Source organism: Doryrhamphus excisus, linkage group LG12 (assembly GCF_037039965.1).
Source record: "Doryrhamphus excisus strain RoL-2023G ecotype Guam linkage group LG12, RoL_Dexc_Guam_v1.1, whole genome shotgun sequence".
NCBI lineage: Eukaryota > Metazoa > Chordata > Actinopteri > Syngnathiformes > Syngnathidae > Doryrhamphus > Doryrhamphus excisus.
This window is the reverse complement of record NC_136368.1, coordinates 1,227,481-1,245,753: the sequence shown is the minus strand read 5'-3', so window position 1 is coordinate 1,245,753 and position 18,273 is coordinate 1,227,481. Positions and strand designations below refer to the sequence as shown.

The 18,273-nt window shown below is 47.4% G+C and overlaps 1 protein-coding gene across 1 annotated transcript in view; it reads right to left on the bottom strand.

The window, feature by feature from the left end:
* Positions 1-18,273, bottom strand: part of LOC131136273 (titin-like) — a 171,937-nt gene that overhangs the window by 59,539 nt on the left and 94,125 nt on the right. Inside the window, 32 exon segments of the mRNA XM_078795446.1 lie at positions 73-375; positions 443-742; positions 819-1,094; positions 1,211-1,448; positions 2,281-2,444; positions 2,556-2,861; positions 2,936-3,220; positions 3,930-4,250; positions 4,331-7,300; positions 7,370-7,663; positions 7,739-8,038; positions 8,115-8,396; positions 9,421-9,729; positions 9,802-10,104; positions 10,267-10,378; positions 10,801-10,988; positions 11,840-12,121; positions 12,195-12,497; positions 12,572-12,874; positions 12,962-13,243; positions 13,316-13,466; positions 14,381-14,529; positions 14,603-14,917; positions 15,003-15,302; positions 15,373-15,669; positions 15,756-15,907; positions 15,969-16,134; positions 16,213-16,360; positions 17,146-17,297; positions 17,374-17,503; positions 17,653-17,834; positions 17,918-18,223. Of these exon segments, the coding sequence (XP_078651572.1) occupies positions 73-375; positions 443-742; positions 819-1,094; positions 1,211-1,448; positions 2,281-2,444; positions 2,556-2,861; positions 2,936-3,220; positions 3,930-4,250; positions 4,331-7,300; positions 7,370-7,663; positions 7,739-8,038; positions 8,115-8,396; positions 9,421-9,729; positions 9,802-10,104; positions 10,267-10,378; positions 10,801-10,988; positions 11,840-12,121; positions 12,195-12,497; positions 12,572-12,874; positions 12,962-13,243; positions 13,316-13,466; positions 14,381-14,529; positions 14,603-14,917; positions 15,003-15,302; positions 15,373-15,669; positions 15,756-15,907; positions 15,969-16,134; positions 16,213-16,360; positions 17,146-17,297; positions 17,374-17,503; positions 17,653-17,834; positions 17,918-18,223 (10,569 nt within the window).

Here is an 18,273-nt window from a genome sequence, read left to right as displayed (position 1 = left end):
GTGACACAATTACTTATGTAAGATAGTATAATTAATGAATTCAGAGCTTTTATACGTGTATCGGAAACCCACCAATGGGTGTTCTGGCCGTGATAAAGTCGGTCTTCTTGCTTGGTTTTCCTTGACCAGCACGGTTGATGGCAGACACCCTGAATGTGTACTCCAGGCCTTCAATCAGGCCGGCGCAGGGGTACTCAGTGGTCCGGACCACGGTGTCGTTGGCCTTCACCCACAGTAGGCTGTTTCTTTCTTTGCGCTCAATGTAGTAACCCGTAATGGGACTTCCACCATCGCTCTCGGGCTTGTCCCAGGCCACAAACATGCAGTCCTTGTTGGTCTTGTTGATGCGGCAGTTAAGAGGCTCGCTGGGAACATCTGGAGAACAATAAAACTATATTAGGTATATGATATTCTTTATATTATAAGTATTCCGTGAACTTACCAAATGGGAACTTGGCAATCATTCTGTCAGACTGCACGGGATCTGACACGCCGTAGCGGTTTTCAGCACGAATGCGGAATACATATTCCTTCCCGGGAATGAGCTTCCCCAGCCTACAGTTTGTCTTCTGGCAGGAGGAGACGGCGGTCACCCAGTCACCTCGGCTGACATCGCATTTCTCCACCACGTAATTGGTGATCTTGCTGCCGCCGTCCTCCAGCGGTTTGTTCCAGGCCAGCGAGCAAGCATCCGAGTCGATGTCGCTGATTTCCACCGGACCCACAGGAGGCCCCGGAATATCTAAGCAACACAGATCGTCTCTGTTATAAAGCATGAAATTCATACTTAGTATTAATAATGACTCACAAACACAAACCTCTGATGATGATTTTCAGGGCTTGAACCACCTTTGCGGAGCTATTCTCCGCCACGAGGCTGTACTCGCCGCTGTCTGTCCTTGAGACGTCCTTGATGATCAAAACACACAAGTTGCCAGACTGGTGCACCGCCAGACGACTTGAGGAAACCAGCGGGACTTCGCCGCACATCCACTTGCAGGCTGGAGAAGGTTTTCCGGAAACAAGCGCTTCCACTCTTAGCTTAGCTCCGGCTCTGGCGCTGACCGTGTCTGGCATTACAATCTTTGGCTCCACTGTGTGCGTGTGCATTGTAGGGTTTATGGGACAGACAGGACACAGTCAATTGAATGATGTCCACGGGAGTTGACAATGATGATATGATGCGGCGTCATCAAGCTAATAAACTTACACATCTGCTCCTTGATCTCGGCCGCCTCCCGTGTCTCCGTGAACAAGCTCAAGCCCATCATGTTCTTGGCAGCCACCCTGAACTTGTACCTCTTGCCCTCCTTCAGGCCGCTGATGCTGATGCTCAGCCCCTTCACGGTGGTGTAGGCATTCCACACCTCCTCCTCGGGCTCCTCAACATCCTCCTCCACTACGGGGGGCGGTGGAGGCGGCGGAGGAGCTTCTTCTCCTTCGGGGACCTGCAGTTTAGAAACATGAACGCTGGATAAAGACTTTGCCACATGAATTGTGCCAATGTTAATATTACATTGCTGGAAAACTCATATTACAAATATACAACATAAGGGGGACAAAAATATTTCAATATTGAACAGAGCAAAATTTGTTCATAATCATAAAATAAATAAATAAATACAAGGATGAAGAGCCTGGAACTAGTCATGATGTGCTATATATATCACTATATTGATGGTTACTATGGTAACCATTATGTCATTGTATGCTCATATCACCTCCTACTTCGGTATGTGACAAAAAAAACATTTTTAAATAAAAATTACAAAACTAAAAAATTTAAAAATATAATAATAATAATTAAAATATTAATTAAAATAATTGCAAACATAATACAAATACAATACAAATAAATTAAAAAATAAAAATAGAAATAAAAATAAAAATAAATAAAAATTTTAAAAAAACAAAATACTCCGGTTTCTTCCCACATTCCAAAAACATGCTAGGTTAATTGGTGACTCCAAATTGTCCATAGGTATGAATGTGAGTGTGAATGGTTGTTTGTCTATATGTGCCCTGGGATTGGCTGGCCACCAGTCCAGGGTGGACCCTGCCTCTCGCCCAAAGACAGCTGGGATAGGCTCCAGCAGCCCCCATTCCTCAGACCATCGTGACGAAAAGCGGTAGAAAATGAATGAATTAAAAAAAAAATTATATTGGGAAAGCAGGAAGTGAACAAATGTAACAGTTAGTGATTGTAAAAGTACCAGATGGAGGGGTAGGATTTAATAAGCTTTGCTTCTTTGAAAAATGCAGCAAGATTACTCTACAAACCTCCACAGGTTCTTGCGGCTTCGGAGGAGGCTTAACTTCGATGTACTCAATTACATAACCATCAATCTTGGCTCCGCCGTCCCTTGCAGGCTTCACCCAGCCAACTGTGGCGCTATTTTTGGTAATCTCCAGAATTTCAATCTTCTCACAAGGATCGGGTTTGCCTGGGAAAAACATCAGCTTTTTTGTCTCATGACCAATAAACTTTGAAATAAGCAGTAAAACATGCAGCGATATTAGTACTCATGACCGTACGCCAAAGACGTCATACTTACTGACAGGATCAGAGGCCAGGTAGGAAGTGGGTGACACCTTGGGAACTCCTGAGCCGTACTCATTGACAGCAGTCACTCGGAAGTAGTACTCCGTTCCTGGCATGAGGCCGCCGACCTTGAAGGGAATCTTATCCTTCTCGACTTCGGCCTTGACCATTGCCCAAGTCTTCCGATCAATTTCCCGCTTCTCAACGATGTAGTGGGTAATTTCACTGCCGCCGTCGTTCTCTGGCGGGCTCCAGGAAAGCTTCGCCGATGTCTGTTTGATGTCACTGGCCTCCAGATTCATCACAGGTCCTGGCGTGTCTGCGAGGGAACAAAACGAATTTGACTTGATCACGTCACGCTGAAAGCTGTGGCAAACAGAAGGAAAGACGTACCGAGAACCTTAACAGTAACAAACACCGCCTTTTCTCCGGCAGGACTCTGCACCGTCAGACAGTATTTCCCAGAGTCATCGCGGGTGCTGTCGGGTATGACCAGGAAAGTCATGGTGTCGATGATGTCGACATGGCCCTTCCTGACTACGTTATCGATGCCCATCCTCCTCCAAGTGACTTTGGGAGGTGGTCTTCCTCTGATAGTGGCGCACAGTCTGATGGGACAACCAGCTCTCACTGTTAGACCCTGTTTCAGGTTGGCATCCAAGTCGATCTCTGGTGCCTCTGTTGAAAACAAAACAGACATTCAATTTGGTAATGCTAATGCTAATGGTTTCATTTCATTTGAACATGCATCAGATTACAATAGAGTGCATCCCATAATAGTTCCGAGTTCCACATGTCGAAAAGGAGTAGGAAGAAGCTAAGCTTATTAAATCCTACCCCTCCATCTGGTACTTTTACAATCAGTAACTGTTACATTTGTTCACTTCCTGCTTTGTAATATATATTTTTATTTATTTTATTAATTTTTTTTATGTTTAAATTTTAAAAATAATTTAAAAAAATTTTTATTTATTGTCACATCCTTATTTTTAGCCTTATGCATTATTTTAGCTGTAACTAAACTTGTGATTTTAGAAATAAGGAGTTAGTATGTTCTCTGTAGGCGGCATTATGAATTATCCTTACTGGCCTTTTTTGCAGTACATTTAGCCAGTGAAGATTGCTTTTATAGTTATTATCCCATATTTCCACACAATAAGTAAGATATGGTAGAACCAGAGAGCAATAAAGAGTGTGGAGTGATTTCTGATTGAGAACAAATTCAATATTGAAATATTTCTGGCCACCTTATGTTGTATATTTGTAATATGAGGTTTCCAGCTCATATTTTCATCTATTGTGATCCCCAGAAATGTATTTTTATGTCTACACCGTCAATATCACACAAATGATAAACATTGGTAACCAAGAACACGTCTGTCCTCACCGAGTATTTCCTTGGGATTGACGGCGGCCTCCAGGTCACAGGGCAGACTCATGCCCACCTGGTTCTGAGCTGAGACTCTAAACTCGTACAGAAGTTTTTCATCCAGACTGGTGACGGTGAACTCGCAAACGACAAGCTGAGCGGCCACATTGCAGCGTTTCCAACTGTCATCGGCCTTCTTGCCGCTTCCTTTCACCCTCATCTCAACAACATAACCGATGATGGGAGCGCCGCCATCGGACAAAGGTTTGGTCCAGCCAAGCGTTACAGTTGACTTGGTGCTGTCCAGCACCTTCATGTTGGTGGGCGGAGCAGGAGGTTCTGGAGGAAAACACGACAGTCTTTAAAATTGAATCTATGACACGCAATTAATAAGAAAACTACCAATTGACTCCACCTACCAATCGCGTCCTTAGCAGGAACAGCACGAGAAGGTTTGCTTGCACTTCCTGTGCCAATTTCATTCACAGCCTTCACTCTGTATTGGTATTCATGGAGGGGTAGAAGTCCTGTTACGGTCAGGCGGGTTCCAGGGATGGCCTCCTTGTTCACAGGGGACCACCTCACAGCATGCTCCTCCTTCTTTTCTAACAGATAACCAAGGATTGGCTTCCCACCGTCTTTCTCCGGCTCTGACCACTGCACTGTCATCTCCTCCTTGGAGATCTTGGTGACCTCTGGTGTCTCAGGAGCTCCCGGGACACTAAACTTGGTGCCGGCTACAATGGCCTCACTCTCTACCGCGGGGCCAGGACCCATCTTATTCTCTGCACGAACTCGGAAAATATATTCGTTTCCCTCAATAAGACGAGTGACGTTGGCCTTGTTGGTGATGACGGCGTTGGAGTGAACAGACCACACCCCCCTCTTGGTGTCACACTTCTCGATGATGTAGTTGTAGATCTCACAGCCGCCGTCATCCTCTGGGACGTTCCAGGCCAAATGGCACCTGTCGATGGTGATGCCCGACACTTGGAGCTCGCTAACCGGGCCGGGTCGGTCCAACACGTTGACTTTAGCGTGAGCGGAGCATGTTCCCGCGCTGTTCGAGGCACTGACCACATATTTTCCGCTGTCCGTACGGCGAGCGGAGGTCAGCAGCAGCTTTGAGAAGTCAACGCCGGTTTCGATCTGAAGCCTGGGGCTCTTTTTGATCTCCTCGGTGCTGTCATCTTTAGTCCATTTGACATCTGGTTGAGGTTTTCCCTTGATGATTGCCTCGATAGGGATCGAGTCTCCGGCTTTCACCACCAGGGTTCCGTCCAATTTGATCTTGATCTCTGGTTCTACAACCTGCTCCTTCACTAGAACTTCAGCGGTAGTCACCCAGTTGCTTTCGCCTCCGTCATTCTTGGTCTGAACTCGGAACTGGTACACCTGGTTTTCGATGCACCTGTCAGCCATAAAGTAAGTCTCTTTGATGGCCCCCTTATGGAGTCTCTCCCACTCCTCGGCTTCTTTTGGCTTCTTCTCCACGTGGTAACCCAGGTTCCGACTGCCTCCGTCGTAGTCCGGCTTCTTCCACTTAAGGAAGCAGAAGGTTTTGCCGATTTCAGAAATATGAAAGTCGATTGGTTCGCCGGGTTTCTCGATTGGGTCAATGGCCAGCACGGCCGTCTTGGTCTCAACGGGGGGACCGACACCGATCTTGTTTTCGGCACTAACACGGAAAAAGTACTCGCAGCTCTCCGAAAGAGGGGCCTTCATCAGGCGCTTCGTACAATCATTGGACACGACGGTCCATCCCCTTTGGCTGGGCTGACGGGACTCGATAATGTACTGGGTGATCTCGGTGCCGCCGTTGTCCTCTGGGTTCTCCCACGACACCATGCAGGAGTTCTTGGTCACATAAGCCACCTTGATGTTCTGGCAAGCTCCGGGTGTGTCCAGGACATTGACGATAACGGTGGCTTGCGCCTGTCCGCTGCTGTTCTTGGCGACGATGGCGTATTTGCCGTAGTCGGATCTGACCGCGTCGTTGATGACCAGTTCGCACAAAGGATAGTTGTTATTCAGCTCAGTGCGCTTGTCCCGAGATAAAGCTCTGGCATCTTTGGTCCAGGTGATCTCTGGGTCAGGTCTGCCCTTCACTCTGGTGATCAAATTGATGATCTGGCCCGCCCTGACAGTCAGAGAGTCGCGGCACGATACATCAACCACAACCTCGGGAGGAACCAGAATGTCCTTCGCCAGGATGGTTTCACTCAACTCCCGGGGTTCGCTATCTCCAACTTTGTTCGTGGCTCTGATACGGACTCTGTACTCCATACCTTCAATAAGACCTGGAACCCTGTAGGCACACATCTTGATGAGGTCTTTGTTGATCCTGTCCCACTGAGCTGATCCTGACTTTTGAATCTCGACCACATATCCCAAAATGGGACTACCGCCATCTCTTGTCGGCTTGGTCCAGCAGATATCAGCATAGGACTTACTCCAGTCCTTCAGTTTGGGATTTCCAGGGGGACCCGGCTTAGTGATAGCTCGGGTGGCCCTGATGGGGTCGGAAGTGAGGGACGGCTCGCTGACACCGGCAATATTCTCAGCAAAAACTCTGAACTCATAAGTGTTGCCTTCAAAGAGACCCGAGACTCTGTATCGAAGGTCCAGTACGGGGGTTTTGTTGACACGGATCCACTTCCCTGTCATTTCCCTGCGTTCAACCACGTAGCCGCTGATGGGGCTGCCGCCATCATGGTCGGGCAGAGACCACTCCACGGTCACAGCATTCTCTGTGATATCAGAGCACAACGGGAGGCCCGGTGGACCGGGCGGGTTGAACAGATGCTTGGCTATAGTGGGGGGACTCTCGAGTCCAGCACCAATGCCGATCTTGTTCTCCGCTCGGACACGGACAATGTACTCGCGACCCTGCTCCAGGCGTGACACCTTGGCTTTGGTGCTGATACCGCTGGAGCTCACCACCGACCACGGCTCCCATGGCTTCTTCACGTCTTTCTTTTCAACCACGTAGTTGGAGATGGGCGTACCGCCGTCGTCCTTGGGCGGCCTCCATTGTATCATCATGTGATCAGGGGTCACTTCTAAGATGTTGATGGGTCCAATGGGCGCACCCGGAAGGTCGAGCACGGTGACGTGCAGAGCGACGGTCTTGCTCCCTGCGGGGTTGGACACGGTGAGGACGTACTCCCCCGTGTCTCCTCTCTTGCAGTCCGGGATGCTGAGGATGGTGGTGGCGCCGGCGGACTCGATGCTGTATCGGCCTTCCGATGTGATTTCCTTGCCATCTGTCATCCACTTGGCAGTCGGCATGGGTATTCCGGTCATCTTAGCCGGCAGGACGATACCGCTTCCCGCTTTCACAACAATACCCTCAATGAGCTTCACGTCAACTTCGATGGTGGGGGGCACTGAGAAAGAGAGAAAGATCCTCGTGAAAACCGTAGCTTTTTTTGCCGTTTACACAAAAAATGTCTTACGGGTCTTCTCCTGGCAGGTGACCGGGACGCTGGTGTCAGGGCGGCTCACGCCAATAGCGTTCTGAGCCATCACCCGGAAGCGGTAGGTCTTGCCTTCCTCCAGACCTGTGACATGTGCACGGTTGCCAGGGACCGTCTTAAAGGTAACCCAGTCCACTTGACTTTCTTCCTGGTGCTCAACAATGAAGCCGGTGATTTCACTTCCACCGTTACGATCGGGCCACTCCCACTCCAACCACACCTCTGTCTTGTCCGCATCAGTATGGTGGAGGTTCTTCGGTGGGCCAGGTGGATCTAAAATGGAACAGAACTTGAAGTCTCTTGTGGATTTTATGAAGATTCCAGATGATACGTTGAAGTGTAACTCACAGAGAGGATCGATAGCCTTGATGGGCGTCTTTGTGGTCACATAGTCGCTCCTGCCGAACTGGTTCTCCGCCGCTACTCTGAACAGGTACTGGATTCCTTCCATCAAATACATGGCCATCAAACTCAGCTTCTTATTGGCCGCAGAGACCGGGACCCACTGCTCGGCAGCCACGTCCTTCTTCTCCACAACGTAATGGGAGATAACGGCGCCACCGTTGTCTTCTGGAGCTTTCCATGTCAGGTAGGCAGACTCGCTGGTCACCTCGGAGACGAGCAGATCTCTCGGAGGTGTCGGCTTGTCTGATGTAAAAAGCGAATCCGATTTGAGTTTGAATTTAATTAAAAGCTGAATTAAAAGTAAAAATTCTTAACGTACTCAGAACCAGAACGTCAACAGTCGCCGTCTTTTTCCCGGCAGCATTTTCCACCACGAGGGTGTATTTGCCGGAGTCGGGGCGGACACATTTGGGGATGAAGACTTTGCTGCCGGCGGAGGTGACGGCGACGGTGATGTGAGGCGGCATCTCGCCATCGTTTTTCTCCCAGCGGACAGTGGGTGGCGGGACACCCTTGATGGTGGCGCTCAGGGTGATGTCAGAACCCAGCATGGCCAGATGGTCGCGCGCCATGTTGGCATCCAACAGCAACTCTGGCGCCTCTGTGAAGGGAAGCGGGAACGATGCTGGTTAGCTAGTTGGAGTTTTGTCAACATCATTTAGGAAGTACAGTGGTTATTATTGATTGACACAGCAATTTAAAAGCACTTAAGTTGATTGAGAAACATTTTAAGATATTTGTTTGCAATATTTTATTTTATTTTTTTACAGTATACTACCCTGAAAGTTAATTTGATCCAAATAAAGCAGGGGTCTAAAACTCAATTTACCTGGGGGCCACCGGAGCTACATTCTGGGTGAAGCCGGGCCGCATCAGGTTTTCCAAAAAACCCCAAAACGCATTTATTAAAAACAGGAAAAAATTAATAAAAAAAACTATCTTCAATGCTTTTGCTTCTGCTATACCCTACACTTTTTCAGTACTTTGGTTCCGGTTTTCCACACCAAAAGATCTTAATTTTTATTTTTCTATACACAAAATAAGATAAAAAAAATAAAATAAAATTAAGAATAAAGACAATAAATCAATAAATAAGTAAAATAATAAAACAGCAAATAAGAAAAACGTAAGAAACCACATACAGTTAGTGGGTAGAGAAATTATTTTGTTCAGATTCAAATGTACAGTATTAACAGTTATTTAACCTTTAACATGAACATTAATGAAACTTAATCATTTGACCCAATTAGCATGTTAGCATCGTTCCATCTGGGAGCAGCGCCGTAACTTTAACAACATGTTTGATGAGATGCTTTATCTTGACGTGTATTTTTCCCTTTTATTCCAAATCATTTCCTGCATTTATTTGTAACCCGGCGTCATAAGCCTTTAGCTTCATTCCTAATCCAAAGCAAAACAGGGCGGGGTAACAGGGTAGGGTAACAGTATGGGCGGGGGCAAAAATCCTGTTAATTGTGTCCGGTGTGCACACGGCTTTAAGCTGTCATTTCAACATTAAAATTTGGTATCAAGGTGCGGACCTCAAAGTAGCGTCTCGCGGGCCGCAAGTTTGAGACCACTGAAATAAAGTGTAATTAAAAAAACAAATGGGTGAGAAGTCCTACCTAGTCTGTCATGGACCTTGATAGTCTCTTTAACATATGCTGGATCAGATTTTCCTGCTGCATTAACAGTGTAGATCCTGAAGGCGTACTCCTGGCCATCCGTCAGGCCTGTCACTACGTAGTGCAGGTCTGGGCACTGTTCCGGACTCTCATTGGCCTGCGACCACTCCACCGAGCCCGGCTTCTGGTACTCCACCAGATAGCCAAATATGCGTCCTTTTCCGTCGTGGCGGGGCATCTGCCACTTGAGACTGACTGAGTCTTTTGTCTTGTCGTAGGCCTCGGGGGTCACCGGAGGACTCGGCCGCACTGTGAAGAATTGATTAAGTGTATGAATGTATCACCGCGGTACGATGGCGACGATTTGTTAGTCACACTAACCGATGGGGTCTTTGGCAAGGATGGGCTTTGAAGGCACGCTCGGGTCTCCGGTTCCCAGCTCATTTTCAGCCATGACTCGGAATTCATACTCACAGCCTTCCACTAAGTCTTGAACTCTAAACTGAGTCGCAGGATATAACGGTTCTCTTGTGGCCCTGGACCACCTCTTGGCGGTGGTCTCTTTCTTCTCCAGGATGTAGTTGGTGATGGGCTTGCCTCCATCGCGGGGTCGGTTCCACAGCACCAGAGCGTTGGTGGCATACACCTCCCTGACAGTCGGCATCTCAGGGGCCTCCGGGACTCCTGGGGAAGGGTCACAGACCAAAGAGCGGTCATGCGGGGTCATCTGAAAGTTCTAGAACTGCCAAGTCGGGTCAGAGCAGATTGCCGTCTATTGTTCTGGAACTGAAACTGAAAGTGAAATATTCCACCACCAGTTTGCATTAAGTTAAGTGAAGAACTTACTGAAGAGATCTTTGGCTCTCATCTCATCCGACTCCAGTGGGTCGCTGATACCGTACATGTTCTCAGCAGAGATCCGTAAGATGTACTCCCGACCCTCTGTCAGTTTGGGTATCTGAAATCAACAAAATACTTTCAGCCTAATGGGGGAAAGGATACTATGTATATACTACGTATGTCCAGTTACCACCCGTTTTGTTTTTTAAAAAAAAAAAAAAATTTTTTTTTATAATTTTTTTTAAATTAAAAACAAAAAAATTACAAAAAATACTTTCAGCTAAATGGGTGAAAGGAATGTGAAATAACTAAATTGTATACTGTGTATGTCCAGTGCCCCCTTTTTGTTTTGAGTTAGTTTGTATTAATGTTGACGTTTTGTTTAAAAAAAATTGAAAAAAATAATTGAAAAAAAAAAAAATTTTTATTAAATTACAAAAAAAAAAAAAAATACAAAAAATACTTTCAGCTTTGTGTCTATGCACACAAACTTGCAGGACACATGCAAAAACACATGACAGCAGATCCATATGGACCGACCTTGCACGTTGTCTTAGTGGTGGCTGAAGTGACAGTGGTCCACATGTCTCTGTTCGTGTCCCTCTTCTCAATGATGTAGTTGGAGACGTCAACTCCGCCACTGTCCAGAGGAGGTTTCCAGGAGATGACCATGTATTCACGGTGCACCTCGTCAAAGACGACTGGACCCACGGGAGGAGTTGGACGGTCTGTGTGATAACACAAGGATTCCATTCATATTCCTTCTTCACTTATTCACTGAAGGTCCAGTCTGGAACCAATTAACCACGATAAACCAGGGATTCCTGTATTTTTGGTTTAAACTACAAAACACACTAACCAGGGCGGATGCTAACCAAGGTTTCACATGTTGGATGTTTTTAAACGTACACTAATTAATGACTAATAATGAAATAACACTGGGGCTGCATGGTGGTCAAGTGGTTCGGGTGCAGACCTCACTGCTAGGACACCCGGGTGCTATTACATGTCTAGAGGGTTCTAATTATGGTAAAAAAAAAAAATATTATGCTCCAACTCCAAAAATATTCCATTCATATTCCTTCACTTATTCACTTATGGTCCAGTCTGGAACCAATTAACCACAATAAACCAGGGATTCCTGTATTTTTGGTTTAAACTACAAAACACACTAACCAGGGCGGATGCTAACCAAGGTTTCACATGTTGGATATTTTAAAACGTATACTAATTAATAACTAATAATTAAATAACACTGGGGCTGCACAGCGGTCGAGTGGTTAGCGTGCAGACCTCACAGCTAGGAGACCCGAGTTCAATTCCACCCTCGGCCCTCGGTTTTCTCCGGGTACTCCGGTGTCCTCCCACCATTCCAAAAACATGCTAGGTTAATTAGCCACTCCATATTGTCCATAGGTATGAATGTGAGTGTGAATGGTTGTTTGTCTATATGTGCCCTGTGATTGGCTGGCCACCAGTCCTCTCGCCTGAAGACAGCTGGGATAGGCTCCAGCACACGATAGAACACACCCCAGCGGTACAAAATGAATGAATGAAAGGATAAAGTTCAGCTTCGTACCGACAACCGTGACGTTGCAGACCCCCTTTCTGGACCCGGTGCTGTTCTCCACCACCACCATGTAGCGGCCGCTGTGTTGGCGCTGCGCCTTCATGACTCCCAGTGACATGGATGTCAGCGTGTTCTTGAACATGACGTGTTTGTCGGCTTTCAGCTCCTCGTCGTCGCGGTACCACACGATGGAAGGGGAGGGTTTTCCGGTGTAGCGACCCTGCAGCAGGAAGCTCTCCCCAACACGGACTATGATCTTGTCACGGAAGTCCAGCTCAATGGTCGGTGGTTCTGGAACAGGTACCTTTAAGTTAGAAAGTTCTTCCGTTGGTCTACTCGGAGCGTTCACGGGTATGCGGCTTACCGAGCTCATCTCTGCAGGTGATTGGTTTGGTGCAGAATGACGGCTTGCTCGGTCCGACCTCATTGGCTGCGATCACTCGGAACTCGTAGGTGTCGCCTTCCCTGAGTCCATCAAAGGTGTACTTCCTCTCCATCAGCTTCTCCTTCGTCAGTCGAGTGAACTTGTCCTTGCCGATCATACGAGCCTCCAGGATGTACATGATGATCTCAGAGCCACCATCAAACTTGGGCGCCTTCCACGTGATGCTGATCAAATCTTTGGTGACTTTGGTGACCTCCAGCTCCTCGGGTCGGTCGGGCACACCTGAACATGCGGAGAACCACAAGGTTACATCATCATGGTTCTCGGGAGTACGACTATGTTCCTTCTTCACTTACTCAACGGTTCCCTGATAACGATCTCAGCTGCCGTCTCCATGAAGGGTCCGATACCGATGACGTTCTCGGCGGCAACTCTGAAGAAGTAGGCCTTGCCTGAAACGAGACCGGTCGCCACGGCGTTCTGTCTGCTGGCGGAAAACGACAGCGACGTCCAGGCCTTTCGCTCTGCTTCACGCTTCTCAATGACGTAGTTGCTGATGGGAGAACCGCCGTCGTTCTCCGGGAAGTACCAGTTGAGCTTGCAGGAATCGTTGCTCAGGTTCTCGGTTGTCAAGGGGATGCCGACGGGTCCGGGAACGTCTGTCGGGGAACAAGGCAGGGAATTGAATTCCTGGTGTTTCTGATTTTGAAACTGAAAATGATTCAAAAAGATACTGAATGTCTCACCGAGAACTTCCACTGAAACATTCTTCTTCTTTTCTCCTCCGGCGTTCTTGGCAGTGAGCGTGTAGACGCCAAGATGCCTCCTGGCGCATGCTTTAATGACCAAAGACGAGCTAATGGCCGTTGTCTCCACCTTGGCCTCTGGGTGCAGCGCCGCTCCATCCCTGCTCCATGTGACTTCCGGTGACGGCTGACCTGACACATACGCGATGATGCGGATCACGCCGCCGGCATGGACCACCATCCTTTCCTTCACCGACGCGTCCAAATCAACCTCAGGGGCAACTGATGGGAAAGGTGCCATAAATCGGTATGAAAACACACAACGTGGATTAAAGCTTTTTATGATGGACTTACTGATTCTGTCGTTGACCTCGAGTGCCTCAGGCACTTCGCCCGGCTCGCTATTACCCGCCAGGTTGAAAGCCGTGACCCTGAACCTGTACTGAGCGCCAGTTTTCAGGCCGGCAACCACAAAGCGGGTACCGCGGTGTTCGGTGTCTTTGGCCTGAAATGATAAAATGTATATGTTGCAGGTTGACGCATATGGACTCAGACAAAACTGGATATGAATCAGATGCTAGTGACAATGAACGAGACAGTTAAAAGTAACCCATCTATCGGGGGCAGCGTTCATTTCAGTGAACAGGATCGTTCCGCTTCATTCAGTAAAAAGAGCCGTTCATTTCGGTCAATCGGTTGTTAGCCTGTGATCTCCTCCTGGGCATAGACCCGGTCGGTCGTGTCGAGTCAGACCGTTCACTTCACGTTCGTTCCGACTCAGCAGCTCACCAACAAGTGCTGTGTCGGTCATGAACAAAATGGCCGGCGGACTGAACGGGTATTTTATGGGCGGTTCATTCGTTCGCAAAAAAGAACTAGTTCTTTTGACCCATTCGTTCACGAACGCCACACCGTCATTCATCCAAAACCGCACCACGTAACTTGTGCTCCTATTATTATTATTGTTGTTGTAGTATTATTTGTGTTATTCATGTTATTATTATTAATATTAATATATTAATATACTATTATTATTATTAATACACGCTATAGTTAGTTTTATTTCTATTATTATTATTGTTGTAGTATTATTTGTGTTGTTCATGTTATTATTATTAATATTAATATATTAATATACTATTATTATTATTAATAAACGCTATAGTTAGTTTTATTTCTATTATTATTATTGTTGTAGTATTATTCGTGTTATTATACTTTATTGATATGGGCAGATCATTTAGAAATATATATTTTTATGAACCTGTGCATGTGTTTGTGGTTTATGTTTTCAGGGACTAATCAGGGACTTTCAGGGATTAATCGATGCATCAAAAACTATTTTCTAGATTAATCGATTACAGAAATAAAAGGTTTAACCCTAAAAAAATATATTTTGTCGGAGAAGGTTTTTGTCACCTTGATCCAGGCCTCGGTGCCCTCCTCCTTGTACTCCACCCAATAGCCAATAATTTTGGAGCCTCCATCCTTCAGTGGGGGGATCCATTCCAGGTCCACAGTGGACCTGGTCCAATCTGAAACCTTTGGAATTGGAGGAGAGGGAGGGGCTGGAGAAAAATAGACGAGATGGTTATTTAAGAGATAAATCTACTTCCTGGTTATAGGACTGGGGGCACGTACAGATGGGGTCTCTGGCAAAGACGGGGTCACTCGGGGCGCTGGGGAGTCCGGGTCCCGCAGCGTTGATGGCGATGACTCTGAACAGATACTCAGAGCCCTCGATGAGTCCGCTCACTGTAAACGACTCCCCCAGACCCATGGGGCGGATGGGGTCACGGGTGACCCGGGTCCAGCGTTTACCGGTGGTCTCCTTGCGCTCCAACCAGTAACCGGTGATCGGGGTGCCGCCGTCGTCCTCAGGCTCCTCCCAGTGGACGGTCATGGAGTCCAGGGTGACGCCGGATGTGGTTGGCTTCTCGCACTGCCCGGGAACAGCTGGAAGAAACGGATTCTTTCGTTCTCACCGATTTTTTTTTTTTTATTTGACGTCATGTGACCATGATAACGTGAACGGACTCACTGTAGAGGTTCCTGGCCACCTCTGGATCGCTGTCTAGTGGTTCACCAACGCCGTACTTGTTCTGGGCCATAATGCGGAACACGTACTCGTGGCCCTCCATCAGGTTCTCAACCGTCCACACGCGTTCTTTGGGTTCGCTGGTGACGGGGACCCAGGTCTTTCTGTTGGCCACGCGTCTCCAGATGACGTAATTGGTGACCTTGGAGCCGCCGTCATCCTTTGGCGGCAGCCATGATAGAGTGATCCTCTCGGCGCCGATCTCTTCAAACTTAATAGGAGCAGAGGGAGGACCGGGGCGGCCTGGGGAAACAAAAACATTTCATCACATTTCATGAATGGGCGTGGCTAATGGCGACGTGTGTGAGCATACCAAGCACGTTGAGCCTCATCTCCTTGGACGCCTTGCCGAGGCTGTTGGAGGCCACCAGCGTGTAGAGGCCGGTGTCGGGACGTTTCCCCTGCTGGATCAGGAGCGTGCAGCTGTCGTCCGAAACGATCTTGTTGATGTGCTCGTCGTAGCAGACCTCCGCTTTATTATCGGACTTGTGGGGCGGGGCCTTGAACCAGGTGAGCGTGGGGAACGGACAGCCGCGTATCTTGGCCACAATACTGATGTCACTACCCTGCTCGGCCTCCATGAACTCCTTCAGCTCGATGGATGGGGCGCCTGGAGATGCGGTGCAAGAACTTAACTGATTGCGTTTGTGTACTTGAAAAATGAACTTTTCTCTCGGTTTCAAGTTCAGTTCTTACAGGTTTGGTCCTGAATGAGAATGGGCCCGGCAGTGGATGACGGGCGGCTGGGTCCGGCCTCGTTGTAGGCCACCACTCTGAACTCGTACTCATCTCCCTCTGTCAGGTCCTCCACCTTGAAGCTCGGAACGTCAATGTCTCTCCTGTTACACCTGAAGGCAGCAGAGCAGAGTTTAAAACTCGGAATCAAACTCCTGCGGTTGGATTGTTTACCTCCTCCAAGATTCCTTCTGAGTGCCGCTGGAATCCCAGCAGAGCAAGTCAACGCTGTAGTGAGTGACAGGGGAGCCGCCGTCGTTTTTGGGAGCCTTCCATGTAAGGCTCACCGTGCCCTTCTTCACGCTCTGGATCTTTAGTCTGGTTGGAGGATCTGGGGGACCTGAAGGCACCAGCAGCATAAAGAAATGTCAATTGCAACTCCAAAATTGGAGTGTTTGGAATTGTATTGGTCACGCACGGATGGGATCTTTGGCTTTGGCTCCTTCAGTGGTTTCCACGTACGGCCCGAAGCCAAATCGATTCTCAGCACGGATGCGGAACAAGTATTCCTGACCCTCAATCAGGTCTGGAACCACAAGAGACTGCGAAGCACAGGATGGATTCACCTGTGCGGAAGAGATGAGGGTAAATTGGTTGTGTTGTGTCCTGTTCGTTTGTTTGCTTATAAAAACAATCAATCAATCAATCAAACTTTATTTGTAGAGCACTTTTCATACATAGAAATATGATCTAAATGTACTTCGGTACGAGGTACATTATTTAAAAAAAAAAAACCTTAAACTGTATTATGGAAAGCAGGAAGTGAACAAATGTAACAGTTAATGATTGTAAAAGTACCAGATGGAGGGGTAGGATCCATTTATATTTGTAAACAAGGATGAAGAGTCTTGAATGAAAGTCATGATGTGCTATATATATATCACTATATTGACAGTTACCATGGTAACCAAATAAAAAAAATTAAAATTAATAAAATAAATAAATAAAAAATTACATTAGAAAGGCAGAAAGTGAACAAATGTAACAGTTACTGATTGTAAAAGTACCAGATGGAGGGGTAGGATTTAATAAGCTTTGCTTCTTCCTACTCCTTTTGGACATGTGGAACTGGGAACTGATTATGGGATGCATTCAATTACCATTACCATTACCAAAAGGTATCGGGTATAAAATAACCATTAGATAAAAGTCAAGTTCAAAGGTTTAAAAAAAAAAAAAAATTATACGAAGAGCATGAGCTAAAAGCCAAATTAAATAGTTGGGTCTTGAGCCTTTTTTTAAAAATCTCAACGTTCTCTATAAAAACAATCAACACTAAGTCCAAAAAAACAGCCACTCATCAAACGTCTTCGTTAACAAAAATACACAACACTAATTAGTTGGACTTTACCTTCGTCCAGGCTTTCCCCTCCACTGTCTTCTTCTCGATGAAGTAGCTCTTCACCCTCTCTCCTCCGTCACTCTCCGGAGGTTTCCAGGTGAGTCTGCAAGTACCTCTTGTCATGTCGCTCACCTTCAGATCTCGAGGAGGTCCTGGTAGGTCTGTAGACCCAAAAAATCCATGATGACATGATGACATAATACAAGTGTGGTATTAGTCGAAGGACAGTTTACTCACCAAGCACATTGACTCGCACTTTGACCACTTTGTGTCCGGCCGGGTTTTCGACGTTGATGATGTAGCGGCCGCTGTGGTTCAGTTTGCTCTCGGGGATGACCACCAGGGACGTCGTGTCGGTGGAGTGAATCTAGAGTCATACATTTTAGGGTTTGAATCTTCAAAAAGAGGCGGTCAATGCATCTGACTACTGATGCTCTTTGGTGATGGTTCACTCTGCAGGACCCTAACGCTAAGGCTAACCCTAACCCTAAGCCATGCAAACAAGCTAAGTCCAACCTCTGAGTCGACGGGAAGTGTGTGGAGTTCGCATTTCTTCTCAGTCTCGGCTGTTCCGTCAAAGTTCCAGGTGACTTTCGGCACCGGACGCCCACTGATGGTGGCGGGGATCCTGATGGTGCTGCCAGCCCTGCAGTTCAGCAGGTCATGAGCGCTCACGTCGAGAGACACGGTGGGCTCAACTGGAGGACAGACACGGTTTCAAACAGACGGCTCCTGTACTTTGAAGGACTTTGTGTTTATTTAAACAAGCTTAGCTTCTTACTCAAGATGTCCTGAACCAGGATATCAGCAGTTTTGGCGGGCTCCGAGTTCCCGGCGGCATTCACAGCGTAGATCCTGAACCTGCACTTCTTGCCTTCCTTAAGATCAGGGACGGTCACCTCAGTAGACTGGTGGAGCTTGTCTGCAGGGGTCACCCTTCTCCAATCAGGAGAACCTTCCTCGTGGACCTCGATGATATAACCCTTGACAGGACTGCCGCCATCCTTTTCTGGGGGACTCCAGGCCAGTGTGATGCTGTTCTTGGTCTTGTCTTTAACCTCTGGGGATCCGGGTGAGCTTGGAACGTCTGAGGATCACAGAAGACAAAGGTCAAGTTGGAACAACTGCAATGTCCGT